Source organism: Pantherophis guttatus, chromosome 1 (genome assembly GCF_059756535.1).
Source record: "Pantherophis guttatus breed Tessera chromosome 1, ASM5975653v1, whole genome shotgun sequence".
NCBI lineage: Eukaryota > Metazoa > Chordata > Lepidosauria > Squamata > Colubridae > Pantherophis > Pantherophis guttatus.
The window spans coordinates 106,830,969-106,846,430 of NC_142063.1; the positions used below are offsets into that span (position 1 = coordinate 106,830,969).

A 15,462-nucleotide genomic window follows, 5' to 3' on the forward strand; every position below is an offset into this window, starting at 1 on the left:
TGTGAGTCTAGTGATCAATATTAACTGAGTGTGTGACTTTGCATACACAAACTAAGTCCTGCTCCGGAAATATTTATATTTATTAAGCAAAACATGACTCATCTATGATAAAAACAAATCAAAGATGATTTCTTGGCAAGGGGTGTGTGTGTTATAAATCATCACTCAGAAAATAGTTATAAAAATGTTAAAGTAAGGTTGCAGTAATAAAACACATAAAATTAAAGGCATGTAAAGGCCAGAACAAATAATAATCAAATTACTGGCAATGTGGCAGTAAAAGTCTGGAATTGCTTAAGTATCAATGTCTACACAAGGGTGATATTCCTCTGCTGCTGCGCCCCCTCCCCCTCTGAAACAGCAAAAACATCCACTATAAACCTACCGCTGTGCTTGCATTTACAAGGGTGGCTTCAGTGCTACCATTGATATCCGAGCTTCTTTCCTTTTTGGTTTCTTCCAAATCAGTAACTGTATTGGGACCTTTTTTCTTTTTCAGCTTGGTTAGAATGGAGGATTCCCTCTCTGGAAACGGGGGCATTTCTTCTAGCACCGTTGCCTTAAAAAAGAAACCGAGCCACATTTTGGAAACGTTAAGAAACATGCTTTGACCTCTGAACATATAACAACAGCTTTGTCTAAGTCAGGAGTGGATCTCTTTCTCTCTCTCTCTTTTTTTAAAGTCCTGAAGGCCACCTGAATGCTAACCATATTAACCGTTTTTCGCCCTCTGGGTGGCCCTTGGGAGAGAGTGGAGAAATTCACTAATTCTCCCCTCCTCGGTGATTTCCTAAAAGGCTCTTTTCACGCCAAGCACAGAGACCATGTCTGTCAAGTGTGGAAGCCAGAATGTCAGTCAATCTGGTTTCTCCACTTCGGAGTTCCTAATAAGGAGCTCTGCAAAGAAAATGGACGTGGGCAGATAGTTCAACAGCAGCAAGTAGAGACAAGGTAGAAACTGGCTGGAAATGTTGCTGAAAAGGGGCACCACTATAAGAGGGAGCAATTACGAATTGCCAGGCAGAAGGTGTGGAGGTGTGTACCGTTGCAGGGGTCTCCCCCAAAACCATGAGGAAAGAAAGAAGATAGAGGTTGGCCCTTACTCTGGCTAAATAAGCAAATCACTATTCAGTGGTCCCATAACATTTAAAGGTAAACCAACCCTCAGTCTTGCTTTTAAGCAGTGGGAATATCACCATCTGCAACTCCTCCTCTTCACTATCTCTACTTCCTCTACCATTACCACTGTTTCCACCCCTTTCCTCTTCTGAACTAGTCAGCAGCCATGGAAGCGATGCACCATTCTAAAGGGAAAAGGTGTAAGGAGCAGGTGACTGAAGGAATCAGACGCCTCCTTTAAGGGCACTAATTTCATAAAAGTACTTGCTTTGTGTCAGCACTGTCTGAGCACCTACAAAGCAGTGTCTCATTGGCTTAGGAACAGTGGGCTGCTGCTGCTGCTGTAGCTTTTAACTAGCTGGCCAGTGCAGTACTACAGGCAGTCCTCGCCTTACAACAGTTCGCTTAGTGACCGTTCAAAGTTACAATGGCACTGAAAGATGTGATTTATGATCGTTTTTCACACTTACGACCATTGCAGCATCCCCGTGGTCATGGGATCAAAATTCAGAAGCTTGGCAACTGACTCCTATTTATGACACTGACTCCTATTTATCCCCTTTTGCGACCTTCTGACAAGCAAAGTCAACGGGGGAAGCCAGAGTCACTTAATGACCATGTTACTAATTGAACCACTGCAGTGATTCACTCAACAACTGTGGCAAGAAAGGTCATAAAATGGGGCAAAACTCACTTAACAAATGTCTCCCTTAGCAACAGAAATTTTGGGTTCAATTGTGGTCGTAAGTCAAGGACTACCTGCACACCGTTCATTGATTCCAAATCACTAAGGGCAGATGGATCTTTCTTGGATTATCAGGGCCTAAGATCTACACACACACACCCAAGTTCAGCCCTGGTGATGTCACTGTGATCTGTTGAAGACAGATATGCAACTGCCTTCAAAGCTACCACTAAGTGTTGATATTGTTAAGAAATAAAAAAAACTGAACTGTATCTTTGAAGGTAAGGTTCGTAACTATAACTATAAATAAACCACACATACATACCAAAATATCAGTGCTAGCAATTGTACTGAGCCTCAGGTACTCAACAGCTCTCTGCTGTAGCTCAACGTCAGCATTCTTTAGTTGGCTGTCACTGCGTAATACGTCTTGAACGGTAGTTTTTATCTCAGGAAATAAATTTACAAACTTGATGTAAGTAGACAGAAGTAGTGCTCTAGTTGGGACACTGCACAGGTGGAACTTTGAATGCAACAGGTTGAACTGGATGAGAGGACTTGGCGAGAGAAAGAAAACAGAGTCAGAGCTAACAGTCTATCCACAATGATTTGTTTGATGGGCGGAAGGGGAAGGAGTTCAGCATGAAAATCCTAATATTGCGTTTTGAAATGAAGACATTTCTGCTGCTGGGCATTTTAAATTTCTAATTTATGCGATTCTACTTTTTCAGTTCTAATGGCTTCTATTGTTTTAATATTCAAACCAGGGATAGGCAAATTTATATATAAGTGTATCTGTGGACATTTCTCTTGATTCTCATACATTTTTTAAAAACTGTAACTTTATTTTTTAAATATTTTCTTTTAAAAAATATAGGCCAGCAGTATGCTGAAATCAAATCTCTAAAAAAGATAGATGTGTCTACTATACCAAACACATTGCTTACCTCTGCTTTAACGAGAGAAATAATCTGAATAAAATCTGTTTACACGGGATCATGCTGGAGATAGTTATCTTACTTCTTAAAAAGTCAGTAATGGTATACTGGTTAGGGGATTGGACTAAAACTGGGATAACTAGAGCCAAATACACGTTTAATCATATGAGGCCTGAGCTGGCTCTCAGTGTGATTATGCTACAGATGATATTATAGTGTTTTTACCTGGATCTTGGATCCCCAGCAATCAAGTTTCCAAATTCTCCCAAAATGTAGCCACCCACTTTGACCAAGTTTTCATGGCATGCTGGTGCTTGGAGAGCCTGTTGAAAAAGGCATTTGGGAAACATAAATATATTACCGACTCGGAAAGTGTGTACATAAATACCTAGTGCAGAGGGAAATCTGGTCTAATATGAAAAGAAATATATATATATAGCCTGTTATGTGCATAACCTCCTCTTAGGGTCCAGATGTATATGGAACACAAAAGTTATACAATCAGGAAAAATTATTTATTGGTAACCCTGTTGGGTTTTTTTTCCAAAACTGTAGAGGTGTTCTTATTTATACTTAGATCCACATTCTGCCTTTGGAATAGACGCACACACAAACCCCCCCCCCCAATAATTAAGAGTTAATCCATAGGGCAGGGGTGTCAAACTCATGTTGTCATGGCGTCACGTGACGTATCACAACTTTTTTCCCCCTTCGCTAAACCAGGGGTGGGCATGGCCAGCGTGTGACGCATCCGGCCTGTGGGGCCGCAAGTTTGACACCCCTGCCATATGGCAAGATTACGGCCAAGATCAACCAGAGAAATCTGTTCAAGGAAACAAATTGCAAAATAAGGAAACACACTCCACCCTCCCCAATTGATTATACACAATTTTAAAATGTTTATTAGCTATTCTACAATCAACACTTAATAATTTATCCCATAATTTACAAGATACTTCAAAGGAGAGCAACTTCATTTGGTAAACATCTTTATAATGCTCATTTATCTTTAGTAGAGAATAAGTTATTTGTATTTATTTTTAATAAATAAGTTCCATTCTTAAATACATCTTTTCTGCACCTTTACAATTACACTGGAATCAAAAAACCTTTGCAGGCAATTATCTGAACTGCTTGAGGTTATGCCCTGTCCCTTCCCTAACTACGTACTGAGTAGGGAGGAAAAAAAGGGGAAATATAAGATAAAAATAGAAAATTGAGTTTCCTGCCTGCTTTTGAGTCTGACTATTCCCTCCAAGGTTGGGACGCGGTAGCTCAGTGGCTAAGATGCTGAGCTTGTTGATCGAAAGGTTGGCAGTTCAGCAGTTTGAATCCCTAGTGCCGCATAATGGGGTGAGCTAACGTTACTTGTCCCAGCTTCTGCCAACCTAGCAGTTTGAAAGCACGTAAAAAAATGCAAGTAGAAAAATTGGAACCACCTTTGGTGGGAAAGTAACAGCATTTTGTGTGCCTTTGGCATTTAGTTATGCTGGCCACATGACCATGGAGATGTCTTCGGACAGCGCTGGCTCTTCGGCTTTGAAACGGAGATGAGCACCGCCCCCTAGAATCGGGAACAACTAACACATATGTGCGAGGGGAACCTTTACCTTTACCTTTACTCCCTCCAATGACCTTGGCCCCACACAGTGCTAATAAAAATGGTCCTCTGTATGTCATAGCTTTTGATAGAAAAATGGATCATTACTTAGGGGTTAGACACATGAAAGATGACTTGTTACCTGCAATAAGAATACCTTCACTGTGTTAAGAATAGCATATAACTTCCATGAAAACTCTCTCCAAGCAAGGTTTTATCCTACATCTTCAGGTCAAGGCGGGGTTCCAAGTATATGACTCTTCATTACTAGCCAACCTTGACAAGTGCCATTCGGCTTTTGATCAGGATAGAGAAGCTGAGATCTGTTTGACCAGTTGTCAAACCAGAAGAATTTTGTTCTTAATACTGGAGCCCAGCATAAATAAATCCTAGAGCTTCTCTCTAAGGTGGCTGGGCCAAATTAGACCTTTAAAATTATAATAGGCCAATATGGATGCTATGTCCTCAAATGATGGAAGTGTCTTGACAGGATGTATTTTTGTAAAGTTACACATTCATAAAAGCACAATACATTTTCAAAAAAGTAATCACACTGCATATTTTTTAAAGTAATAAACCATTAGATACCAAATCCATTTCTCCTTTTTCTAGAAAGCTCTCTCATTTACCAAAAAATATTACTTACAGGCTACCTATTAATATTTCATAAGTACATAAGTACATCAGATGATATTAAAAATACTAAAATTATGAAGAAATATTAGATTCAGATAATTTAAAAAAAAAATCAACTGATAAAACAAATGCAAAGAGGTAGAAATACAAGAAGTAAAAAAAGAGAAAGTCCCATTTAAAATAGCTTCTCCCCATAACTCAGTGGTGAAATATAAAATTTGTTACTACCGGTTCTGAGGTTGCAGAAAGAAATGCTTTTAAAAGCCTCTGATGATCAGGCAACTCAGCTGGGATCATCAGATGCTTTGAAAGACATTCTTTTTCCTACAACCTCTTCGGCCAAAGAGGTTGCAGGAAAAAAATGCCTTTAAAAGCCTCTGACAATCCCAGCTGAGCTTCGCAATCATCAGAGGCTTTTTTTTTTTACTTTTAAAAGCATTTTTTCAGCCGAAGAGGTTGTAGAAAAAATGCTTTTAACAGTAAAAAAAAAAAAGCCTCTGATGATCGAGCAGCTCAGCTGGGCATTGGGGGGGGGGCAGGGATTTTTGCTACCGGTTCTCCGAACCACCCGCTGCCATTGCTACCGGATTGGGCGATCCGGTCCGAACTGGGAGCATTTCACCCCTGCCATAACTACTTGTCTTCTATTTATGAATTAAACAACTAGTTGGTAGAAAAGACTGCCAAAAAATAGTCTTACCTCAAAAACTGTTTTTGCAGCATATCCTTGCACATCATCTCTGTTAATTACTATTTGAATTACTCTGTACCACACTTCTTCACTAACGTAATCACCGGCAATTCGAATCAAATTCAGTATGGTATCCACATACCAGGTGTAGTCCACTGCATATTTCTCAGCCAGAATTGCAACTTTGAGTACCTGGAAGGAAGGAAGGAAGGAAGGAAGGAAGGAAGGAAGGAAGGAAGGAAGGAAGGAAGGAAGGAAGGAAGGAAGGAAGGGAGGGAGGGAGGGAGGGAGGGAAAGGAATATCGGTTACCTTCTTATTTTAGCAGTTACAAAAACAAATAAGTCATTTAGTACAACACAAATGAACATTTATCTTTGAACTAATAACAAAGACCTGATATAGGATAGTTCTATAAATATTCTAATCAAATGCAATTTTTTTTTTGACAATAAGCAGTTTGCATACAGTTTAATGAACTGAGCAATGCCAGCACCAGGTCTTTTGTTCAGAAGAAAAATAATGCCGAATTGAATAGGGAGGAATTCTTGCTATAACACTAAACTCCATGTATGATCATTCCCTAACTCAGGGGTCAGCAACTTTAAAAACTTAAAGAGCCACAAAGGTCCTAACCGGAAGCCCCCCATTCAATTCTGGAGCCGATTGGAAGTCTTGTTTCCCCACCATAGTTTCCTCCTAGCGTGGCATCCTTTTTCCTGTGCCGACTGGAAATCCGGTTCCCCCACCATCGAGTCTCCTCCTAGTGCAGCATCCTTTTTCCTCTACCTGTCCTAACCGAAAGACCTATCAATTGTGGAGCTGACCAACAACAGGGAGCTGCAGCAGAGGGATAAAAAAGCCACATGCGGCTCCAGAGCAGCAGGTTGCAGACCCTTGCCCTAACTAATGTGTCTACATGTTAGTTACTCCTCTGAATAGTGTAAGTGTCAGAGCACCATATTTCAAACTCCAACTAGTAACAATAATTCCTGCCCCCAAACCATTTCTAACTTCGTTGTTATATTTTTTTGAAATAAGTTTATTGCTATTGAAATTCTTCAGTATATGTAGATCGCCAACACAAAATAAAACCCTGTCTTGTTACATGCAGAGCATGCAATAAAAACTAAGATACATTTTAAAAAACTTACGATTTCTTCTCTAATAGAATAATCAGCCGTTTCCAGATAATTCAGCATTTCAGCTACAATTTGTTGGGCATTACTTCGGTCACACATAGCATACAGGAGATCCACTGCTCTTTGTCGTACACTTACATCTCTCTCGGTCTAGAAGTAGCATCATAATTATAACATAAAAATTTAGGGGGAAAATATGAAAATAATTTTCAAACACACATGTATATCATGGGACTTTGAGAATATTGAGATACTGAGAATTGAACCAGAGTGAATAATAGGCAATTTTGTCATGACACCAAAAAGTCTAAATAGTACTTAGCATAAAATGCCTATTAATGTGCAGTGTCTGAAAGAGTAGTTTTATTGCCAGGGGAATTAAAGTTCCATTCAGGTACTTTAAGATAAAGTAGAAGATGATTCAATGAATTAAAAATATATGTTCACTGCACAGAGTCCTCAGAAACTCTTTAAAGTAGAGATGAAATAAAGAATAAAGGCCAGTATCTTTCCTTATCCAAAAAATCTTTCTTGAACTGATTAGAAAGAATCCAGGATTAAATGAGATGCACTAACCTAATAATAGGGCCAGCTCTATATAATGTACTTGCTTAGACAGTAGCAATAGCAAAGAAGAGAAAACTGTACGTCTTACTGCCTGTTCACCATCCTCCAAGCCAGGGGTGTCAAACTCAAGGCCCACGGGTTGGATCCAGCCTGCGGGGTGCTTAGATCTGGCCTGCGGGCTGCAGTGCCTCTGCCAGCGAAAATGGAGCTCGAGAAGGCTGTGTGCACCTCCCCCAGCTCCATTTTCGCTGGCAGAGGGTTGCAGGAGGCTGTCGAACACAGCTTGGGAGCCTGTTTTCGCTGGCAGAGTGCTCGGGCCATCACAGGCACCCCTGACACGAATGACATCAAGCTGGTCACATACACCCCGCCCCCACCCCAGGTCAAACACAACCCTGATGTGGCCCTCAATGAAATCGAGTTTGACAGCCCTACTCCAAGCTAACTGATATGTCCAGGTGCAGCAAAGGACAATATTCCATCTTCAGTTCTGAAGATAGATTCAAAGTGGGCCATCTGGCCATTTGTACAAGGTGTAGGAGGGAGCTTTTCATTTCTTTTTGCCTCAAACAACAGAATAGCAAGGGTCAGATCAGGCCAATACTAATGGAGAGAAGGGACAAGGAAGGAACAGGAATCGAGGTATAGCAGAAAAATGGAAGATGAAAGAATGAAGCATACAAACTATTCCCAATTTCACTCCCTGTGGAATGAATGTGCTCTTTCTAAATTATTGTCTATCTGTGGTTAGGTTCAGCCCTAGCTTTAATCATGCAAGAGTCACACATTTTCAGAAAGCAGGGAACTTCCACACTATAAACTTTCACTTTTCTTCCTTCCTCCGGAGTTGCTCTCTTCTTTTCCCTCTCTTTTCTGCATCTTCATAGGTAGAGAGTGCTCCTTTTAGAATTACCAACATAGCATTGTTCTACTTGCTAAATTTTGATACAGCAGTACAGAATGGGAGCTACAGTTCAAGCATAGCCTAATTGGAAAAAACTTGAACCTTATTGTGGGTTATGAAATGTTTTAAAGAGGTTGCAAGGAAAAAACATTTTCATAGCCTGTAATAGTTGAATAAAAACTTGGAGATAACTATCTAGAAAAACCAATAAAATGCATATCAGAAGTTTGATGTGGTGCTAGGTTTTTGTTGTTTTTATGTGTTTAGTTTCATTGTTTTAATATGACTTTTATGCTGTTTTAACTTTTGATTGGGAGTTGCCCAGAGCTAAGATAGGCAGCTCTATAAATGATTTAAACAAATAAAATAAAAAAATCAATTAAGCAGAAGAATCAGGGTTGTAGGCAATATACAGAACCAAACGTTACCTTCAGTGCATTGATCACTGTTTCTATGTGTGTTTTCACAGCCTCGTGTGAAAATTCAGAGCTGGCAAGCGTGCACATGCTTTCCAATGCTAAGTAACGAAGATTAGTTTCCCGGTGTTGCAAAAACTGGCCTAGCTGATTACAGGCACGAACAAGCAGGTTTGGTTCACTAGGCAGAAGAGAGAATGTAAAAAGATAACTGTAACAATCAGTAGCACATACTAGAGAGCATTAGTGAGAGCATTATAAGGTACCTTCACTACCATTAAAAGTGCAGCTACTATCTTCTGAATGTTAGTAATAATAGTAAGTATAATTCCATTTTAAAGCAGGAAGATTTACCTGTATCATTTTCACAGAGCATTTCATAATGGCTGGGAGTGTGCATTTTTGGGTAATATAGTCAATTAAGTATAATCCTGATGTTCTAGTGATGGTATATATACATACACATACACGCACACACCAGGGGTGGGTTCTAAAATTTTTTACTACCGGTTCTGTGGGCTGTCATATCATCACCACTACCGGCTCGGGAGAACCAGGCCGAACTGAGAGGAACCCACCATTGGCACACACACAGAGTATCAAGAATAAGTACTACTACAAATTATATTAGAACAAAGAATGTGAAAAAGAAAGAAATAGAAAAAGCTAAAAGTGTAGTTAGAAAAAGAAAAAGATGGGGAAAAAAGAACGATATAAAGGCATAAAGAAGTATTTTCTGATATTCTTCACAACAGTTATTAAGTACAATTATATTTTAACTTCTCTCTCTCAAGTTACATCATGATTCTCTTCTTTCTATACTCTATCGTGTCTGAAGATCAAAACCATAAATCACAAGTTCATTTTTAAAAAATTTTACGCAAAACATCATGAGGGTTTTCCAGCCACCAATAAATGTAGATGTTATCTTGCAAATTGCGCCCAAATCGTGTGCGTGAAGCGAATCGGCGGTAATACCGGTTGAAACCCACCACTGCTCTCAAGGGAAACCACATGAATTCAAGACTGTCATTATAGGGCACAGAGCAAAGTTAAGTTTGAGATGCACTATTGTGCTGTCACTTGAGAAGATGTGTGACTGAGACTCATTTTCAAGTCATCCTTTTAGGTAGAGTTCTGAAATGGAATACAATTTCAATAGGAAAAATATCTGCTTAAAATGTTTTTCCTGTCTCCCCACATTGGTTGCACCTGATTCACACAACATGCTAAACAAACTGTGTTTCAGTTTAGGATCATGGTTAAACCAGAAAATAAATCCAGATTGAGGTTAAGGCAGGGAACCACATGAAACCGTAATTTATGTTAGCTGGCATGTGGCTCCTTGATTAAGCAACCAGTAAGTCTTCCAGGAAAACAAAGTTTAGTTCAGGAATAAGCTGCAAACAGAGCCACTCCTATATACTCCTTTTTTCCCCTATGCTTCAGGCATGCAGAGAACTCATTTTAAAAGTAAAACAAAGGACTCAAGTAATCTCTCCACACCCTGCATGTTTGCTTCCTTTCTTGTTTTTTAAGAAAGAAAATACAAATTCAGGTACCCGCAACAGAGTGGGAGAACCAGATCGTTATGGCGTGTTGTGGGTTACAGTGTCTTCTAGCATGAATTACCCCTGTTGGCTTAACTTTAGAATCACTTAAATTGTTGTTCGAACAGCTCCTAATTCTTCCAATTTGGTAAGGTTCGAGTTGGAAATTGCCACCGAACAGGTCTTTGAAGTGACATGCAATTACACAGTTCAGGGCGGTTTTAAAAGGGCACACCAGTTTTCACAGCAGAGTTTTTCTCCAAAGCTTACCTGTCATGGTGGATAATTAAACTAATCGCCTCAAACAATACAGCATTCTTTGCATTTGAATGCTGCACTTTCTTTGACTTAGGAGGTTCTTGAGCTTTGTTAAGAATAGTTTCCAGACATTCTGTGAGACGTCCTCGAACGGAAGGGTCTTCTGGGAGAAAGAAACTCATTAGGCAAATTCACTGAACAATGCAAAATTATACAATTACTATATGCCTTTTAAATGTCTCACTGAAAAACTATTTCCAGATAACATATGGAATAACATATCCTGCAAGTATAGAGTACCTAATGATTTCTGATCTAGCCAGCTGTTAGCTTCAATACAATACACAGAATTAAATAGTTTCAATCCTAAATGTGTGAAAAATGCAGAAAGTCACATTTTTAAGTGAAAAAAAACAACAGCAGCTTCCATGCAATGCTCAAGTTTGTGGCAGCAGTAAACCAAAACAAAAATTCCACAGAGTATCTTCCTGCACCACAATGCTCCTCAGAGCTCGGTAGGTTTGTCAAAATGAAAAAAGTAGAGAAAGATTCTCTCCAGTCTGCTTATTAGCATCAGGCAAATAAGGATCAGGAATGCTGAGAAATCCATCCTTGTTTAATAAGCTATAATCCAACAGTCATCATTTCTGTCTATATTACAACTAATTGGTGTTAGACTATTTGACAATATTGGAGACAAATAAGACAAATTGAATTTAAGTGCAGGGGAACAGTTCCCAGCCAATCATGTTTTGACACAATGGGAGGACACTTGTTTTTAAATTGTTGAAATAGTTATGCCCCCCACAAGAGCAAGATGCACATATGGGATTCAGGAATGTTATACTTGCAGGAGATGTTATTCCAGATGTTATCTGGAAGTGACCTCCAACACAAACAGCAAATATAGCACTTAATATATATATATATGAATGATATGATCTAGTCTCTGCTTAGCATTTCTAAGAATATTCAGTTACTATTCAAGAAAGCTTATACCGGCTTAACAGGTATGTATTTTTTGCCTAAAGTTTAATTCAAATCTGTTTTCCTGTTATGTCTAACCTAACATTGTGCTTGGGTGCATTTGCTTTTTCCTCTGAATGGCAAACCTCAGTTACCTGAAAACTCTAATTGCATCTTTCATTCATCTTAAGCTCTCCAAGATAAATATATCCACAAGCGTCTCATTGGGCAGTTCCACAAATTCCTCTCTTCTTTTGCATTTTTCCAATTTGTAAACAATTTTTAAAAGCAATGTCCCAGAACTATATTCCAGAAGCAGCCAGAAGAGTGTAGAATATGATATAAGTTTTGTTTCAAGTTCTGGAAACTATGTGTTTGATATCACATCTTACGACTGCATTTTAATAATGGCATCACATTGGCAGCTCATGCACCACTTGAGATTAACCAGAGTGTTTTTTCCACATATACTGCTACCATGCCTGATCTCTTCCAATCTGTACTTCTTTGCTGAATATTTTCTGAATTTATGGAGGCTGAATTGCCTCTTGAAGGTTTGGCCCAGAAATTGCTTTTAATTTTTGTTCTGTCTTTTATGAGGCCAGGGATCTCTCAGGGCTTTCAGTTTCCTATAAATCTGTAAGAATTTCATCTATGCCTTCATTTAAATCACTTGTTTAAAATAGCCAAATGGCAGTAGACCAAGGAAAGAGCCAAACAGTATTCGTTAAAGGAGTTGGATCCAGGTAATGTTGTTTCAGCCAAACTGTATTTGTTCCAAAATACTGAGAACCAGGTATGCTTGTTCAGCCAGTTGTATTTATTTAAAACAACAACAACAACATCACCCTACAGTAGTTTGGATTCAAAAGGGAAACAGTGATTTTGAGCATATGTGAACATGCACATAGCTATTCTAATTTCTGATACATTGCAATCTCCATGATCACATACATACATTTCAAATGCTATTAGCTGTTCTTTGCTAATTAAAGGAAGTGTGAAACTATGACAGTTTTTCATTACTTCACCTGGTGGAGGATAGCACTGCAACAATCTCAAAAGCTTCACAGACAACCATGGAGCAGGGACAAAGTAGTAAGTATAATCCTGGAGATCAGTAGATGCTGACGTCACAATCTGAAAGTAGAAATTTTCTGTTACGTTCTGGTGACATTTTGTAAGCCAGGGAATGCACAATGCAGATTCTGAATTTTAATGAAGTCTACGAAAACAGGAATTAAAATTAAAGAAAATAAAACACAGAAGCTTGAGCACTGATGAAGTGGAAGGTGTGCCAGAAATTAATAAACATTCAAGCACTTCTCAGAGCAAACAAAAGACAACAATAAACTACAAGGTACACTAGTAAATATTTTAACATAGGTTGCTACTAGTTTACACAATTCTTGGGAACAACAGACTGCAAAATGCAAAAAAGTGCTTTGTTTCTTGATATATTCTTATTCTTACTGTTGTTGTTGTTAAATGCTGCCTTTATTTTGTATAACTCAGGTTTGCACAGTTCAAAGTAGTGTGAGTTGGCTTGGGTTGTGAGGGAGTGACTGACCCAAAGTCATCCAGCCAAATTTCATGCCTAAAGGGGGACTAGAAATCACCATCTCTTGGTTTTTAGGCCACTTTTGCTCTCCAATAATTTTTCAGGTAATGGAAGAGAGATACACAGCAACTACTTGTGTTAAAACTGAGGCTGGAATAATGATTCAAAGCAGGAAGGGAAAGACTCGTCATCACTACTCAAAAACACCTAAAATGGCTTCCTGGGGGAAATAGGTTGACTGGAGGGTTTTTTTTCCCTTATGAATATGAAAATATACTAGTCTGGGTATAAGCATTGTCAAAGGATACAGGACAGGGAATCTGACAGTAGCAGACAGAGTTGTGCCCAATTTGGAAGAGTTGGGAAAAATAATATAGAATGGAAAAAGACAAAATAAGAAACCTACGTGTATTTCACTGTATCAAACCAGTATCTGAACGTGTCTTTAATATTTACTGCTTATTAAATTCACAATTATATCATTTTTTTAACAGATGGGTGGGAAAAAAACATTGTCCTTGAGATTTGTCAGGGAAAATAGAACAGAATAACCATGGATACAAAATGCTCATTTTGAACCAAGTTTGATGAAGAAAAGGGAAAAGCAAGCTGGGATGTCAAAGAGACTTTGGTTCTCTTTGTTTTTTGTCTGTTATCAATGTGCTGAACCATCATCAAACATTTTGCTGTCATGTCTGAACAGGTATAGGAGTATTGTATGTAACAGGTGTGGAGCTGGATGAGCTGGTCTTGCACTTAACATCTTAGCACACAAATATGCATATGCACACGTTTCAGCATTTTGTATATTTATTTATACCCATAATTAGCAGACTTCTCTTCTATGTGAGAACAATTAAATAGCATATTCCAACAAATACAGGAAGTCCACACAGATTGCATATCATAAAGAAACTGATAATGGGATTTGGGTACAACTCTTTGTTCCTTATAAAATCTATTTCTGTTCTGCTTTAGGCTTAAAAATGGTTTCATTCATAAGAAAGTAGGAAGTTAATTATACAATTTTGCAAAATGCAGACCTACCCCTACCTTTAGTAAATGCTAAATCAGGGGTCTCCAACCTTGGCAACTTTAAGCCTGGCGGACTTCAACTCCCAGAATTCCCCAGCCAGCTTTGCTGGCTAAATGCTAAATTTATGTATTTATAGATTGCTAAATAACAAGCAGAGTAACAGCAGCAATATTTTTGATGTCCCTGATACCTTAACCAGTCCCTTGGTGTCTTGATATTTGTTTGGCATTGGTCCTGGGCTGACCATCTCTTGCTCTCCCATATTACAGGCACTCCTTTTTGAGAATGACCTCCAAACTTTAGAAACTAAAGTTTTGATTCCAGGGGAGGCGAAAGATGTCAACATCTCAGCTATTGTTCACCATCTAAGATTGCAGTATAATGCATTTAAATATTTAACAAAAATATACTGCTATGGAGAAACTGGAAGCATCACGGCTGGAAAACAGCAGGCTCCGATGAGCCTTGAGACAAACCACTGTCAGGGGGGTCTTCGGACTGGAACCATCCTGTAGGGACGGTGAAGAAGGAGAGGCGCTTTGGACGACCAAGAGGATCAGGCAAGTTCCTTGAAAGGTCAGAGGCAGCTCTTTGAACCGGCAGCGGGGGTGGCGGCTATTAAAAATGACTGCTTTGAAGCTGGGGCAACCGGAATAAGATTTCATGCAGAAGTGGTGTTTGAACGGAGTACAGGTACCGGGTGAGTGATTGGCCAACTCACAGGTAAAAAAGGAAATTAAAAAAAAAAAACTTTTAAAAGGTGTCCCTGCAAGAAAACAAGCAGCTAATTGGCACTTGGGAATTTTAATGGAGGGAGAAGAAGAAAGAGGAAGTTAAAGTACTAAAGCCCAGAAAAGAAAACTTTATATTTGGATTTAAAATTGGATTTGGAGAAATTAAAACTGATACAAGAAAAAGAAACCCAAGGGAAAGTACTTTTTAATGAGGATTTGAAATAATTTTGACAGTTTTGAAATTTGAAGGAAGAATAAAGAGAAGGTTAAAATATTAAAGCCCAAGAAAGGAAATTTTACAACTAGATTTAAAACTGAATTTGGAGAAATTAAAAACAATAAAAAGAAAATAAATTTGAGACAAAGTATTTTCTATGTGGATTTAAAATACTTTTGGAAGCTCGATACTTTGTTGTTCTGAGAATTGTGGATTGGAGACATCTGCAGTGACAGTACAGTGACCTTGATCACTACAAGAGCTGTGAGAAATTTTAAGGAGTATTTGTTTCTACTTAAACTGCTTGGTCTCGACTTCTAAAGGAGGTGGAAAACAATAAAACTTTAAATTGGAGTGGATTGGATAAACATTTGTACTGGATATCATCTGAAAATAAAAAAGAGACTATATGGACTTAAATCTTAATTAAATATGTTAAAATAT

At 38.6% G+C, this 15,462-nt stretch overlaps 1 protein-coding gene across 2 annotated transcripts in view; it reads right to left on the reverse strand.

Moving 5' to 3' along the window:
- The window catches only part of AP2A2 (adaptor related protein complex 2 subunit alpha 2), a 64,196-nt gene that overhangs the window by 11,399 nt on the left and 37,335 nt on the right, over positions 1 to 15,462 (reverse strand). Inside the window, exons 7-14 of one of the 2 annotated variants that reach the window (XM_034416843.3) lie at positions 12,502 to 12,610; positions 10,517 to 10,664; positions 8,709 to 8,877; positions 6,822 to 6,959; positions 5,679 to 5,861; positions 2,968 to 3,065; positions 2,130 to 2,361; positions 386 to 559 (exon numbers count right to left, since the gene is read on the reverse strand). In XM_034416843.3, coding sequence (XP_034272734.1) covers positions 386 to 559; positions 2,130 to 2,361; positions 2,968 to 3,065; positions 5,679 to 5,861; positions 6,822 to 6,959; positions 8,709 to 8,877; positions 10,517 to 10,664; positions 12,502 to 12,610 — 1,251 coding nt within the window. Of the gene's footprint in view, positions 1 to 385; positions 560 to 2,129; positions 2,362 to 2,967; positions 3,066 to 5,678; positions 5,862 to 6,821; positions 6,960 to 8,708; positions 8,878 to 10,516; positions 10,668 to 12,501; positions 12,611 to 15,462 lie in introns of both variants that reach the window. The other variant, XM_034416842.3, reaches the window with a different exon arrangement.